Genomic DNA, 12283 nt, shown 5'->3' on the forward strand with positions numbered 1-12283 from the left:
TAATAAAACCAGCAGTCAGGAATTCCTTTGAGATAACGAATTGGCAGCAACCCAGTAACTGCCTGCCAAAGACTTTACTCACAAAGGGAGGTTTTTCTCCTCCGTCCGATACATCAAAATAAATCCACAAAGCCAAAGAATTGTCAAGTCCAGTCCATAATAAATCCAAGGAGGGCATATAACGAAGTTCCAGAAATGCAGTATGACTTGCTAGCTTTTCAGTTTTGTCCGTCACAAGGCCTGAATGGCCACCACATCCCCTTTTATCCCCTGTGGGGTGTGGTCCAGTGACTCAGCTTAATCTCTGGCACGCCTCTTTCTCTGCTGCGCACACTTATCTTTCCGACGCTGTCGGGGATCCAGCCAAGACTCATCTCTGTCGCTGTCTAACTGTGGCTGCTCGGAAGTGCCTGGCTCCTGGCCTATCTCTTGGCCTTCGGAGGACACCTGAGGCATTGCCAGAGAGGAGGGTCCTGGAGAGGGAGGCCTTGCCAACTCCTCTCCTTCACTTTCGAAGTCTTCTCCCTCCGATAAGACGGGCTCGGAGGTCGGAGTCACAACAGCTTGGTTGTTTTTTTGCAGATGTTTCATTACCCAAACTAGATAATATAATCAATGCAGCACTGATGATATTACCTAGTTTCAGTAATGAAACATCTGCAAGAAAATCAAGTTCAGAGAATACCCCTCAAACATGTTTATTTTTTATTAAAAAGAATAAAAGCTGTTTACTTTTTCTTAACCTTTTCCTTCAGGTATGTAATTTGTTTTTAATTAGTTTGTAATTAAAAATCAGATAAGGGTTTATTTAAATGGATATTATATACATATTACTGCTGGATTACATCTTTTATGCTAATATAAATTAGGATTTATATTTTAGTGTCTAGTTATATGGAAGAATATTAAGAATTTATTATTTGAACAGCAGTGTATCTGTACTGTAAATTCAGAAGACATACCTTCTCATTAATTTCTCTTTTAAGCTGCTCCTGAAGAGAAAAAACTTCACTTTTCTTACAAGAAAGTTCATTTTTCTGAGAAGAACAATTATGCGAGAAATAAAGTTGGGACAGATCCTATGAAATACTCATCAGTTTTTTTAAAGGAATAAAGAGTAAATACAGCAGAAAAAAGAAACTATTAAAAAACAAAGTTTTACTCAAATTCTGGTGAATACATGCATACCACTATGTAATTTTCACAGCAAAAACACCTAAGTAATTTGTTGTTATCATTTGTCAGGAAGTTTTTAAACTTGCAGTTTTACTCTGAATTTTTTGAATGTTCTTTCATCCAAATACTAGCCAGTATGGCCATGCAAATACTTCAGAAAAATAGAAAGTTAAAGCACCTGCATCTAATACACATCAATCTGAAAATAACTTACAAGATATTCTTACCAAAGACTCTATTTCTGATGATAGTTCTTGCAGTTTTGTCATATGAAACTCTAATTCTGTATCTTTCTCATCCACTGTTTTATCATATTGGTGCTGTACAGAACAGATATTTAAAAAAAGGATTATTCCATTCCATACTGATTATGTGCCATCAAATCATCATCAACTCTTAAGAGACCTCATAAATTTTCTCCATGGTGTGTATTCCTAATGTGAGATATCATTAAGAACCGAACTAAGAGTAATATGGCATTTGGATAGAATTATTAAGGGAGTGGAAATGGCTGTATATTATTTCAATTAAGTACATTATAGCATTATAGCATGATTTATCTTAACCAGCAACTTTTACTATGGAGATTATATCCCTTTTGTTTTTCAGTAAGAAGTACTGAACTGAAGTCAATCTGCCTCAAGCAGATGTCTCTTTTCAAGAAAAGTAGTGTCTGTTAATGTGCTGCACATGCATTTAAGACCCTTCTGTATAGCAAAATGAAATGACAAGGCCATTCTGCTGCTCTCTTCATTCTGAACAGTGCTCTTTTCATAAGGCCACTTCTATTAATCACTGATCAAAACTTATTAGAAACAAAGGACCTTTCTGTAAATTCTGTAAGTCATACGGTTTTGACTATTCAAATATAAATCATCTTGGTTAAATGACTTCAGTTATACAGATTCTTTAGCAATTCTTTACCTACTGATCACAAGGAGCAAATTTTCTCTTTGTTTCCTCTTTAAGTTCATTTATAGTTTAGTTGCTGTGGTTTGAAGGTGACATATTTAACATTTGTTGAAGACATGTTTTCACAATGGAAACCACCAGCCTGTGGCATGTTTAAGTTGGGCAAAGGTGTTCTTATGACAGCGAATACTTTCTGTATGGACATTCTAGGTTGCAAGGAAAAAGAACCTTCAGGGTGAACGTTCTGCTATAGTAACCTTACTGCAAATGCACTATCACGTTTCTGGTTAGTAGCTATATGCCTTCATAGCTAAAACTGTTGTGGCTGGCAGAGGCCACCTCACTGAAACTGCATATTCCATCTAATTTTTTATGCTGGGACATGGGAATATCAAACATATGGAAGACCAATTATCAGGTACCTGTACATAAGCAAAAATAAAGAAGGGCAATTTTGACTCACATTGGAAATGAGACAGCAGCTACACTAATGTAGGTTACATATGGGTCTGTGAATGCATGTATGTCTATATGATGTCTGTGTAGAGAGAAAAAGAAAGACCGAGATCTGAACAATTTTCACCTCTCCCAATGCAATAGAACAAGCCAGACAGCTCCACTGGCTGTATTACTTGAGATTTAACTGCCCTGCCCAAATCTTTCCCACCTCATATTTCATCATTCTTAAGCTACTGTTCCTACGGACATATTCTTTGAAAATATCCCTATTAAATACATGGGTCTTTCTTCCATATATGTTCTGAGATATACATATACAAACTTAGTACATATATGGAAGAAAGACCCATGTGTTTAATAAGAATATTTTCAAAGAATATGTGCATAGGAACAGCAGCTTAAGAATTATGAAAGATGAGGTGGGAGAGATTGTGCCATACTAAAACAATGCTTCAGTTTCCCAAACAGGAAGGCAATTGGGGAAAGGTGTTCCTTTTCAAGATGATGGCTCAGAAAACATGCTAAGGTTCTCTTCATATAGTCAGAACAATGATTAAAGTAAGAAAAATGACTTCAAAATGCTTAATCTATTTGAGATATAATTATTCATCATTGCTAATGTTTACTATTCAGATATCATCTTTCCCTCAATTTTCTGCAATAACATTTTGCTTTATAGTAACTACTCACTGGTCTTTGCTTACCGTATTTTTTGGAGTATCAGAGGCACCGGAGTATACGACGCAGCTTAGTTTTAGGGAGGAAAATAGGGGGGGAAAAATTTGCCTACCAGGTATTTATCTGGCCAGCGTCCTTAGCCTGGTCAGACTATTGGCCAGACCCTGATTGGGGATAAAAAACAGCTTCTAAACAGCTTCAGATCTTTGGAGAGAGAAGCAATGAAAAAAGCAAGCAAACCACGGAGATCAATTCACTCACTAGCGCCTCGTTAGGGCTGAAAAAAAGCTTCACAGCTGAGAGTCAGAGGGAGCAGGCAAAGTGCCTCACTTGCTAGCGCCTCATTAGGGCTGGAAAAAAGCTTCACAGCTGAGAGTCGGAGGGAGCAGGCAAAACACCACAGAAGATTGCATCACTGAAAAAAAGCTTCTAAAGCACAGCTGAGAATCAGAGGGAGCAGGCAAAGATCACTTCACTCATTAGCGCCTCATTAGGGCTGAAAAAAAGCTTCACAGCTGAGAGTCGAAGGGAGCAGGCAAAGTGCTTCACTTGCTAGCGCTTCGTTAGGGCTGAAAAAAAGCTTCACAGCTTAGAGTCAGAGGGAGCAGGCAAAGCACGGAAGATCACTTCACTGAAAAAAAACTTCTAAAGCACAGCTGAGAGTCGGAGGGAACAGGCAAAGATTGTGTCACTCTTTAGCACCTCATTAGGGCTGAAAAAAAAGCTTAGAAAAAGCTACATTCGGAGTACCCAAATTTTCAGCTTCTTTTAGGAGGGAAAAAGTGTGTCTTATACTCTGAAAAATATGGTAAATTTCTTCTTTAGAGAAGCAGATATAAATGGCTTTTTCTAATAGAAATACAGACTCAGAACAGGGAATTAAAAGTAAGTGAAAAAGATTTCCCCTCCTTCTAAACTCCCTATCAGAAAGATAAAAGTGAGTGCATGCAGTAGAAATGAAAAGTGAAAGGAACCTGAAATTTGTAATAAGCCTCCTATAAGCCTTTGCTTTGCAGAATAGAATAGAATAGAATAGAATAGAATAGAATAGAATAGAATAGAATAGAATAGAATAGAATAGAATAGAATAGAATTCAATTCTTTATTAGCGAAGTATGATTGGTCACACAAGGAATTTGTCTTGGTGCATATGCTCTCGGTGTACATAAAAAGAAAAGATATATTCGTCAAGAATCATAAGGTACAACACTTAATAATAGTCATAGGGAAATAGTCAATATAAATCTTAAGGATACCAGCAATAAGGTTACAGTCATACAGTCATAACTTCTGAGAGAAAAGTCAAAACTCACTCTCCAGACTCAGGTTGCAAAGCCAGGTGTAGGGAGAAGTAGTATATAAGTAGTCTTCAAATTATGACCAGAATTGAGCCCTGAATTATGATTGTAATTTGTAATTTGTGTCATTAAATGGGACACCATGTGATCATGCCCAGTTTTACAACCTTTTTAGTGCCACAGTCCTTCAGTGAGCACCATGTTTAAGGAAGCCCATTGTACCTAAGTAAATCAGAAGTAAACACAGGTTCCTAGCAAAAAAAAGTCATGAATCGCAGTCACAAAAACATGAAGGTGGGCTGAATGCCAAGCACCAAAAATGGGAGGGAAAGATTGCCAGAACTTGAAAACTGGGTCGTAAGTAGTTCTGGGGAGGCTCATTACAGCTTCAAATGATCACTAAGTAACTGAGTGTCATGGCTCCATTGGAGCCAGGTTCAGAGGAGGAGGAGGAAGAGTTGGAACCGGAACCAGAACTGTCTGACAGGGATGCTGCCAGGGGCTGAGAATGATGCTGCCCAGGCCCCTCAGGCATTGCAGGAGGTGGTCGACCAGACAGAGAGCTGCCTGCCCTCATAGACACAGAGGAGGATTGGTTGCTGACAGGCAGTGGTGCTAATGGTCAGCATTGTATTATCTATCCCTTGTTTATATGTAGATAAAAGGCTATGCTTACCTTATGTTTTTCCATAAGTGCTACCATTTCAGTAATCTTGTGCTGACATCGGATATCTATTTCTTTCTGCATTGCCACTGCTTCATTAGTTAAAGAATTCATTGTTTCTATCTAAAAACAAGACAAAACATATGACTGAAAGTGATTAAATGAGAGAAAATGATTAAATGAATTTAATTAGACTAACATACATTGAATTAGCTATATTTTTAATATAATAATTTTCTGGATTTTCAGACAATACCAATCAATATAAGGCAACGTTAATTTCAAACAGGCATTTGGAATTGGAATCTATATTGATTACATTTGATATAGAACCAAGACAGACATCCAGCTGATCTCCAAGGGTCAGACTACTGTATATCTTTAGGAGGGAAATATCATTAAAATATTATTTATTAAATTTTTGTGCTGCCCTTTTTTTTTTAATTTGATTTATATGCCGCCCTTCTCCGGAGACTCAGGGTGGCTTACAATGTGTTAAGCAATAGCCTTCATACTTTTGTATATTTTATACAAAGTCAGCTTATTGCCCCCACAAACTGGGTCCTCATTTTACCTACCTTAGAAAGGATGGAAGGCTGAGTCAACCTTGAGCCTGGTGAAATTCGAACTTACAGTAATTGCAGACAGCTGGTGTTAATCACAATGCTTTTAGTTTGCTGAGCCACCAGGCCCTTTTCCCTATAAGATACTCTGGCCAGAGTACCAATTATTCCAATCATTATGCCATTCCCATTATGCCATTCCCATACATTTTTACTCATTAAAAAACGGTTCTACAAGAATTTAGGAACCAAGCCATTAAGGGCTTTAGAGGTCAAAACCAATATTGGATGACACTTGGAAGTATGAGTCTAATGTGATAGTGTTCTTGGACTTCTCAGCCTAAGAACTGCTGTATCCTGTAGCAATTGTAGCTTGTATTGAAATGTTCTCCTATGCAAAGTGCACTGCAAAGGTGATGACGATATGAGTTACTATTACAAACTGATGCTGACAAAGGTCCTCCTGATCACAACCTCCACCTGCCCAGCCACTAAAAGTTATGAGTCTAGGAAGGTGTATCACAAAGCTGTTTCTTCAGGAGTGGCTCCCCATTCAGACTTAAAAATGGAACCAAGAACTAGATGGCTTCCAAACAAAGAGCAATTTTGTGTTGTTTGAGTTCAACCTCATCTTGTTTCACCCTCTCCAGATGCTCAGTGCCATCGGGGTACAGCTAATCAATATCTTGACAGCTTTTTAGTTCAACTTACAGATTTACTATCGAGTATCATCAATGTACTAGTGATGTGTCACCCCAAACTGAGATGTCCTTATCCAACCGTTTCATATTGACAGTAAACAACAGAGTTGAAAAAATAGATACTTGGGAGAGCCCATAAGGCAGTGGTCCTCAATCTTTTGGGTACCAAGGACCAGTTCTGTGGAGAAAGATTTTTCCGTGGATTGGAGGGGATGTGGGTTTGTATGCTGCCTGCATCCTGTGGGGCTTCGCTTGTTTGCGAGGCCTGGTTTCTGGCAAGCCGCAGACTGGTGCCGGTCCATGGACCAGGGGTTGGTGAACCCTGCCATAAGGGACTGCCCAAGAAGCAGCCCACTCTTCCCCAACAATTATCTAGAACCTCTTTCTAATGCAGAAGTTGAACCACTTAAAATATACCTCCCCCAATTTTCAGAGGTATATCAGTAGGATACATGGCCAAGAGAATCAAATGCCATCATCAGATTTAATATGATCTATAAATAGTGCTCCTAGCCAGGCCCAATAAATCTCATCCATCAAAGCAACCAATACTGCCTCAATCCCATTTTGGTGCCTGAATCCTAAGAATCCAGGTAATTCATTTCCTCTAGGGCACCCTGCAGCTGAAGTAGACCACCGTCTCAACAACTAGCCCTAAAGAGAAAAGGCCAGGTACAAAGCAAAATTATCCAATGTAACTTAGTGCAAGAAAGGCCTCCATTCCAGAGATAATAAGATAGCCTCTATTCTATTTTATTAACTTTTTCACTGTACTGCACTAACTTTTTTCCTGATTTTCAATCTGTATCTTTGGTAAACAGAAGGGCAAAATAACAGGAATATTTATTGTTCTCAATTAAGAGATTTTTGTTCTTATTATTTTTAAAATGAGGTTATCCAAATGCCTTTTACTCTATTGAACTTAAAATCAGGCATCATCCTTTGGGAAGAAAGCATCTGATGCATGTGTAAGGTTAGTTTTGTTTTTTGCAGTTGTAGTCTAACTGTTTGTAATATTACTCCCTTTTCATTGTTTGTATGAACTCATTATTTAATATATTATCTTATTTTGCCTTACACTATACCTTACTATATTTTATAAGCAATATAAGCTAAAATTTGTATTGAAATTGTCAATACAAGTTACCTTTGTTTCCAAGGGGAAGCCTAAAAGAGATTTATTTTGTCCTCTATCAATCTGTAGGTGTGAGAAAAATGCATTTATTCTTGCCCTCATTATTACAACTTTGAGGCTATCCAGTGTTTCAGTTAAAGTTTAAAACTACAATGTTCTAGTTATGGCCATGAGTCTATAGGGATGGAAGAGAGACAAAGATCTAAGCTAAGGTTTTTTGCTGTTATTGGATTAAAGTGGCATTCATTGCTTCTTTCTCTGGGATGAGTGTCTATATATCATTTTGAATGTGTTTCAGCTCCCCCCCCCTTTTCCCAAACTTTTAGGAATTTGCTTCTAAAGTTAGTTCTAAAGATGAGATATAATATTTCTTCTCTCAACCCATATCAATCTTTTACATCTTGTTTCCTGAGAACATTCTGAAGACAAATCAAAATTATCAAATAGTCAACCTGTAAATAACTCATAAATCACAAACCATACAATGAAATACTGTATACAATTATGTCAATGTAAATGTGCAGTTCTACAAAATACCAAAAACATCAATTCTCACCTCCTTAAGAAGTCTTTTTTCATTTGTCTTAGACATCTCAATTTCATTTTTATAGTTGTCACTTGTTTCTTTGTATAACCTATTTGTGTTTTCCAACTCTAATTGCAAATTATTCACCTTGAACAACAAAAATGAAAAACAAGTTTATTCCTATTCATAATGACCAAGGGATATGTCCAAACAACATCATTTACTTCCTATCAATTTTTCGTACATTTCTCTATGAATTCTGCTTCTGCATTTTCCTTGCAGTGAACCATATTTCTAATTGTTTAAGTTTTCTAGATTTTTGCAACCCAAATATGGTAATCTTAACTATTTCCAAATGGGATCTCAACATAGTTCAGGAATTAAAATGGACACGAAATCAATGGAAACAAAAGTGAATTTGTTGTGGTCCGCCAGCAGCCTGTGCGGATCGTGGCTGATCCCGACAACGAGGGAGCTGGTGTGTGATCGCGCCAGCAGTCTGCGAGGCTGGCTCTCGCGTCGGACAGCGAGGAGGCTGAAGAGGATGTGGTGCCAGAGGCCAAGACTCAGCCAGGGCCTTCAGAACCTCCAGAGGCTCCTTCAAGTGGAGAGAGCGAAGGGGAGGAGCCTCTCCTCAATGTTCGAGCATGCAGGGCTGCCAAAAGGGAGGAATGACTACTCAGGAGGAGGAGGTCTCCTCGAGAGTAAGGTTTGAGGATAACTGGCCACTCCCTTAGCCTATTTAAGTCGCACGCAGTTAGTAATTTCTTGCTGGAAACAACGTGTAATTATTACAGAGCATGTTGGAGAGTGAGTGTCTTATCGTATCTTGTTTTCTGGGCTGGTTGCCAACCTTTACAGGACTTTGTTTATTCTTGGTATGTTATAACTTTGATAAGGACCGTTGGTGTGTGTCACAATCCTTGGGAATCCGGAGCTGGGGCAGAACAGAATTTAATGAAATTTTCAAATGTGCCTACTTTAAAAAATATTAAGAATTACTTCAGACCTCACTAAAGGTCAACTAGTCTCTGCTTTTCAGTTAAGCATTTCCACTTTTTCAGTTTCTTGTTTTAAGAAATTAATTCTGTAATATTAATGTGACTTTCAAGTAACAACACCTTTTTAGAATCTCTCACAGAGATCTAAAAAAAAGAGGAGCTGTTTTAAGTAATAGCAGAGAAGCATTATCCTGAGTAACATTTAAATACTTCTGAATCAATTTTGAAAAATATATGCCCAAATAGATATCAGGGTTCTGACAGATGCCCTATAGCAGTGATGGCAAACCTTTTTGGCGTTGCGTGCCAAAAGTCCGAGCGCGAGAGCTCTTGCTCGCTCTCGTGTGCCAGCACCCATAATGCAACGGATGGCCCCATTTGTGGATGCACACATGACCCCCCCACCATGCTCCTAATGCGCATGCACCTCACTGCACATGCACATATGCAACCTCCACTGCGCATGTGTGTGCCCGCCACGCATGCGCCCCCACTTTTTCCAAGAGGGCCTGCGCGCCTCTTACCAGAGGACAACCAGTTACCCTGGCGAGACAGCGGTTCCCAAGCCGGCGGCAGCGCTCTCAGCCCTGCCTGCCAACACGGCAGCACCCCATTCATCCATCCCAGCAGAGGCCTTTTGCCCACGCTGCTCCCCCAGTTAGAGGGGAGTGCGGGGAAACACGCGAGGCTGCGGTTGCTGCCAGCCAGACCCACCCGCCTTCTCCGGTTGGTGGGTGGCTGAGGCTTGCAATGAATGGCGCAAACAGAACTGCAATTCCGCCCCCGAGCTGTAAATGCGCCTTGTGGGAGTGGAGGCTCAGGAGAGTCGAACCCTCCTCCCTGCCTTACGACAGGCCTTTCCAAGGCAGGACTGGGCTCTCTAACCTTGGCAACTTTGAGAACTTTGGGAGTTCTCAAAGTCCACAAATCTTAAGGTTGCCAAGGTTGGAGAGCCCTGTTCCAAAGAGTGCCTGCAACCCGCGACTGAAGGAGCTAGAGTTGTGGCTGCACCGGCCGTCCCGTCCCCCCCACCCCATTCGGCGCCTTTCCCCCTGGCCACCCCTCCCACCATCGGGCTCGGTGCCTGCAATCGCCGCAAGTGGGAATATTTTATTTTTTATTTTATTTATTTTATTTTATTTTGAATTTGTATACCGCCCTACTCCCGAAGGACTCAGGGCGGTGAGCAGCCATAGAATAAAACATATAAATACAAAATTTAAAATAGATTAAAACGAATTAAATAATTTGGCTGAAAATTTAAAGTCCCAATAATTTAAAACCAAATTTAAAATTTCCATTTAAAAAGGGGAAAAACTTAGGTCAGGCCAGCTTGATGAAATAAGAACATCTTAGCGCGCAACAGAAGATACGCAGATCCGGAATCCTCCATATCTCTGGGGGAAACTCGTTTCAGATAGTAGGTGCCCCCACAGAGAAGGCTCTCCCCCTGGGGGCCGCCAGTCGACATTGTCCTATGGGAGCGTACTGGTCGGTGGGAGGCTATTGGTGGTAGCAGGCGGTCCCGTAAGTAACCAGGTCCTAAGCCATGGAGCGCTCTAAAGGTGATAACCAAAACCTTGAAGCGCATTCGGAAGACCACCGGGAGCCAGTGCAGCTCGCGCAGGAGAGGTGTTACATGGGAGCGCCACGTCGCTCCCATTGCCACCCGCGCGGCCGCACTCTGCGCCAGTTGGAGCCTCCGAGTGCTCCTCAAGGGGAGCCCCATGTAGAGAGCGTTACAATAGTCCAGACAGGAGGTGACGAGGGCATGAGTGACCGTGCGTAGGGAGTCCCGATCTAGAAAGGGACGCAACTGGCGGATCAGGCGAACCTGATCCTCCTGGTCACGGCCGTCAAGTGCTCTTCTAAAGACAGCCGTGAATCCAGGAGGACACCCAAGTTGCGAGCCCTTTCTGTGGGGGTCAATGATTCGCCCCCAATAGTCAGCGATGGCACCAGCTGACTATATCGGGACGTCGGAAACCACAGCCACTCGGTCTTGGACGGGTTGAGCCTGAGCCTGTTTCTCCCCATCCAGATCCGTACGGCCTCCAGGCACCAGGACATCACTTCAAGGGCATCGTTGGGGTGGTCTGGGGTGGAGATGTACAGCTGGGTGTCGTCAGCGTACTGGTGGTACTCCACCCCGAAACCACGGATGATCTCACCCAGCGGCTTTACATAAATGTTGAACAAAAGGGGCGAGAGGACCAATCCTTGCGGCACCCCACATATAAGGGGCCTCAGGGTCAACCTCTGCCCCCCTGTCAACACAGACTGTGACCGGTCGGAGAGAAAGGAGGAGAACCACCGTAGTACGGTGCCTCCCACCGTACTCTTCCAACCGGTGCAGCATGATACCATGGTCGATGGTATCAAAAGCCACTGAGAGATCTAACAGGACCAGGACAGAGGAGCACCCCCTGTCCCGAGCCCTCCAGAGATCATCCACCAACGCGACCAATGCCATTTCTGTGCTGTACCCAGGCCTGAAGCCCGACTGGAGCGGATCTAGATACGTCGTTTCATCCAGGTACTGGGGGAGCTGTCGCGCAACCACACTCTTGACAACCTTTGCCACAAAGCAAAGGTTGGAGACTGGAAGATAATTAGCCAATATTGCCGGGTCCGGGGAAGGCTTCTTGAGGAGAGGTCTCACCACCGCCTCTTTCAAGGAGGCAGGAAAGACACCCTTGCCCAGTGAAGCATTTATAATCCCCTGGAGCCCAGCCTCGCGTCACCTCCAGCGTGGAATCATCCATGCTGCCGGCAGATCCAGGGTTTCCACCTTGCTGCGCTCTGAGGGACCCAGCAAGGGAGCGCCAGGACCCCGGCCACGCTGCGCTCTCTCCTGAGGCAGCTCCAGGACCGCGGGGGGAGTTTGCGAGGGCCGCTTGGAGGGACCTTTGGGGAGGTTTCAGAAGCCGGAGATTGAATGAAAAAATCTGGAGAAGCTAATAAACTAAACAAATGATCTGATACAGAATTTTCGGGCGGCAGCACAGGCTGGGACCAGCCGCCGCCTGAAATGCAATGCACTTATCCTGCAGCTTGCATAAACCACTCCCGCCCCTTTTAAAATAGCCATCCGGTGCTTCCCTTGGCCGCTCAGGGCTGGCAAGAAGAAGGAGGGGGAGAGGCAAGCCGCGTGCGCATGCGTGCCAGAA

The 12283-nt window shown here is 42.2% G+C and overlaps 1 protein-coding gene across 5 annotated transcripts in view; it reads right to left on the reverse strand.

Annotated features, from left to right (window-relative positions):
- Positions 1-12283, reverse strand: part of SYCP1 (synaptonemal complex protein 1) — a 63642-nt gene that overhangs the window by 12368 nt on the left and 38991 nt on the right. For all 5 annotated transcript variants that reach the window (XM_087889342.1, XM_060689708.2, XM_087889341.1 and 2 more), the window contains exons 25-28: positions 8143-8259; positions 5200-5310; positions 1404-1496; positions 963-1037 (exon numbers count right to left, since the gene is read on the reverse strand). In XM_087889342.1, coding sequence (XP_087745468.1) covers positions 963-1037; positions 1404-1496; positions 5200-5310; positions 8143-8259 — 396 coding nt within the window. The remainder of the gene's footprint in view (positions 1-962; positions 1038-1403; positions 1497-5199; positions 5311-8142; positions 8260-12283) is intronic.

The sequence above is a fragment of the Pantherophis guttatus genome, chromosome 3, assembly GCF_059756535.1.
Source record: "Pantherophis guttatus breed Tessera chromosome 3, ASM5975653v1, whole genome shotgun sequence".
NCBI lineage: Eukaryota > Metazoa > Chordata > Lepidosauria > Squamata > Colubridae > Pantherophis > Pantherophis guttatus.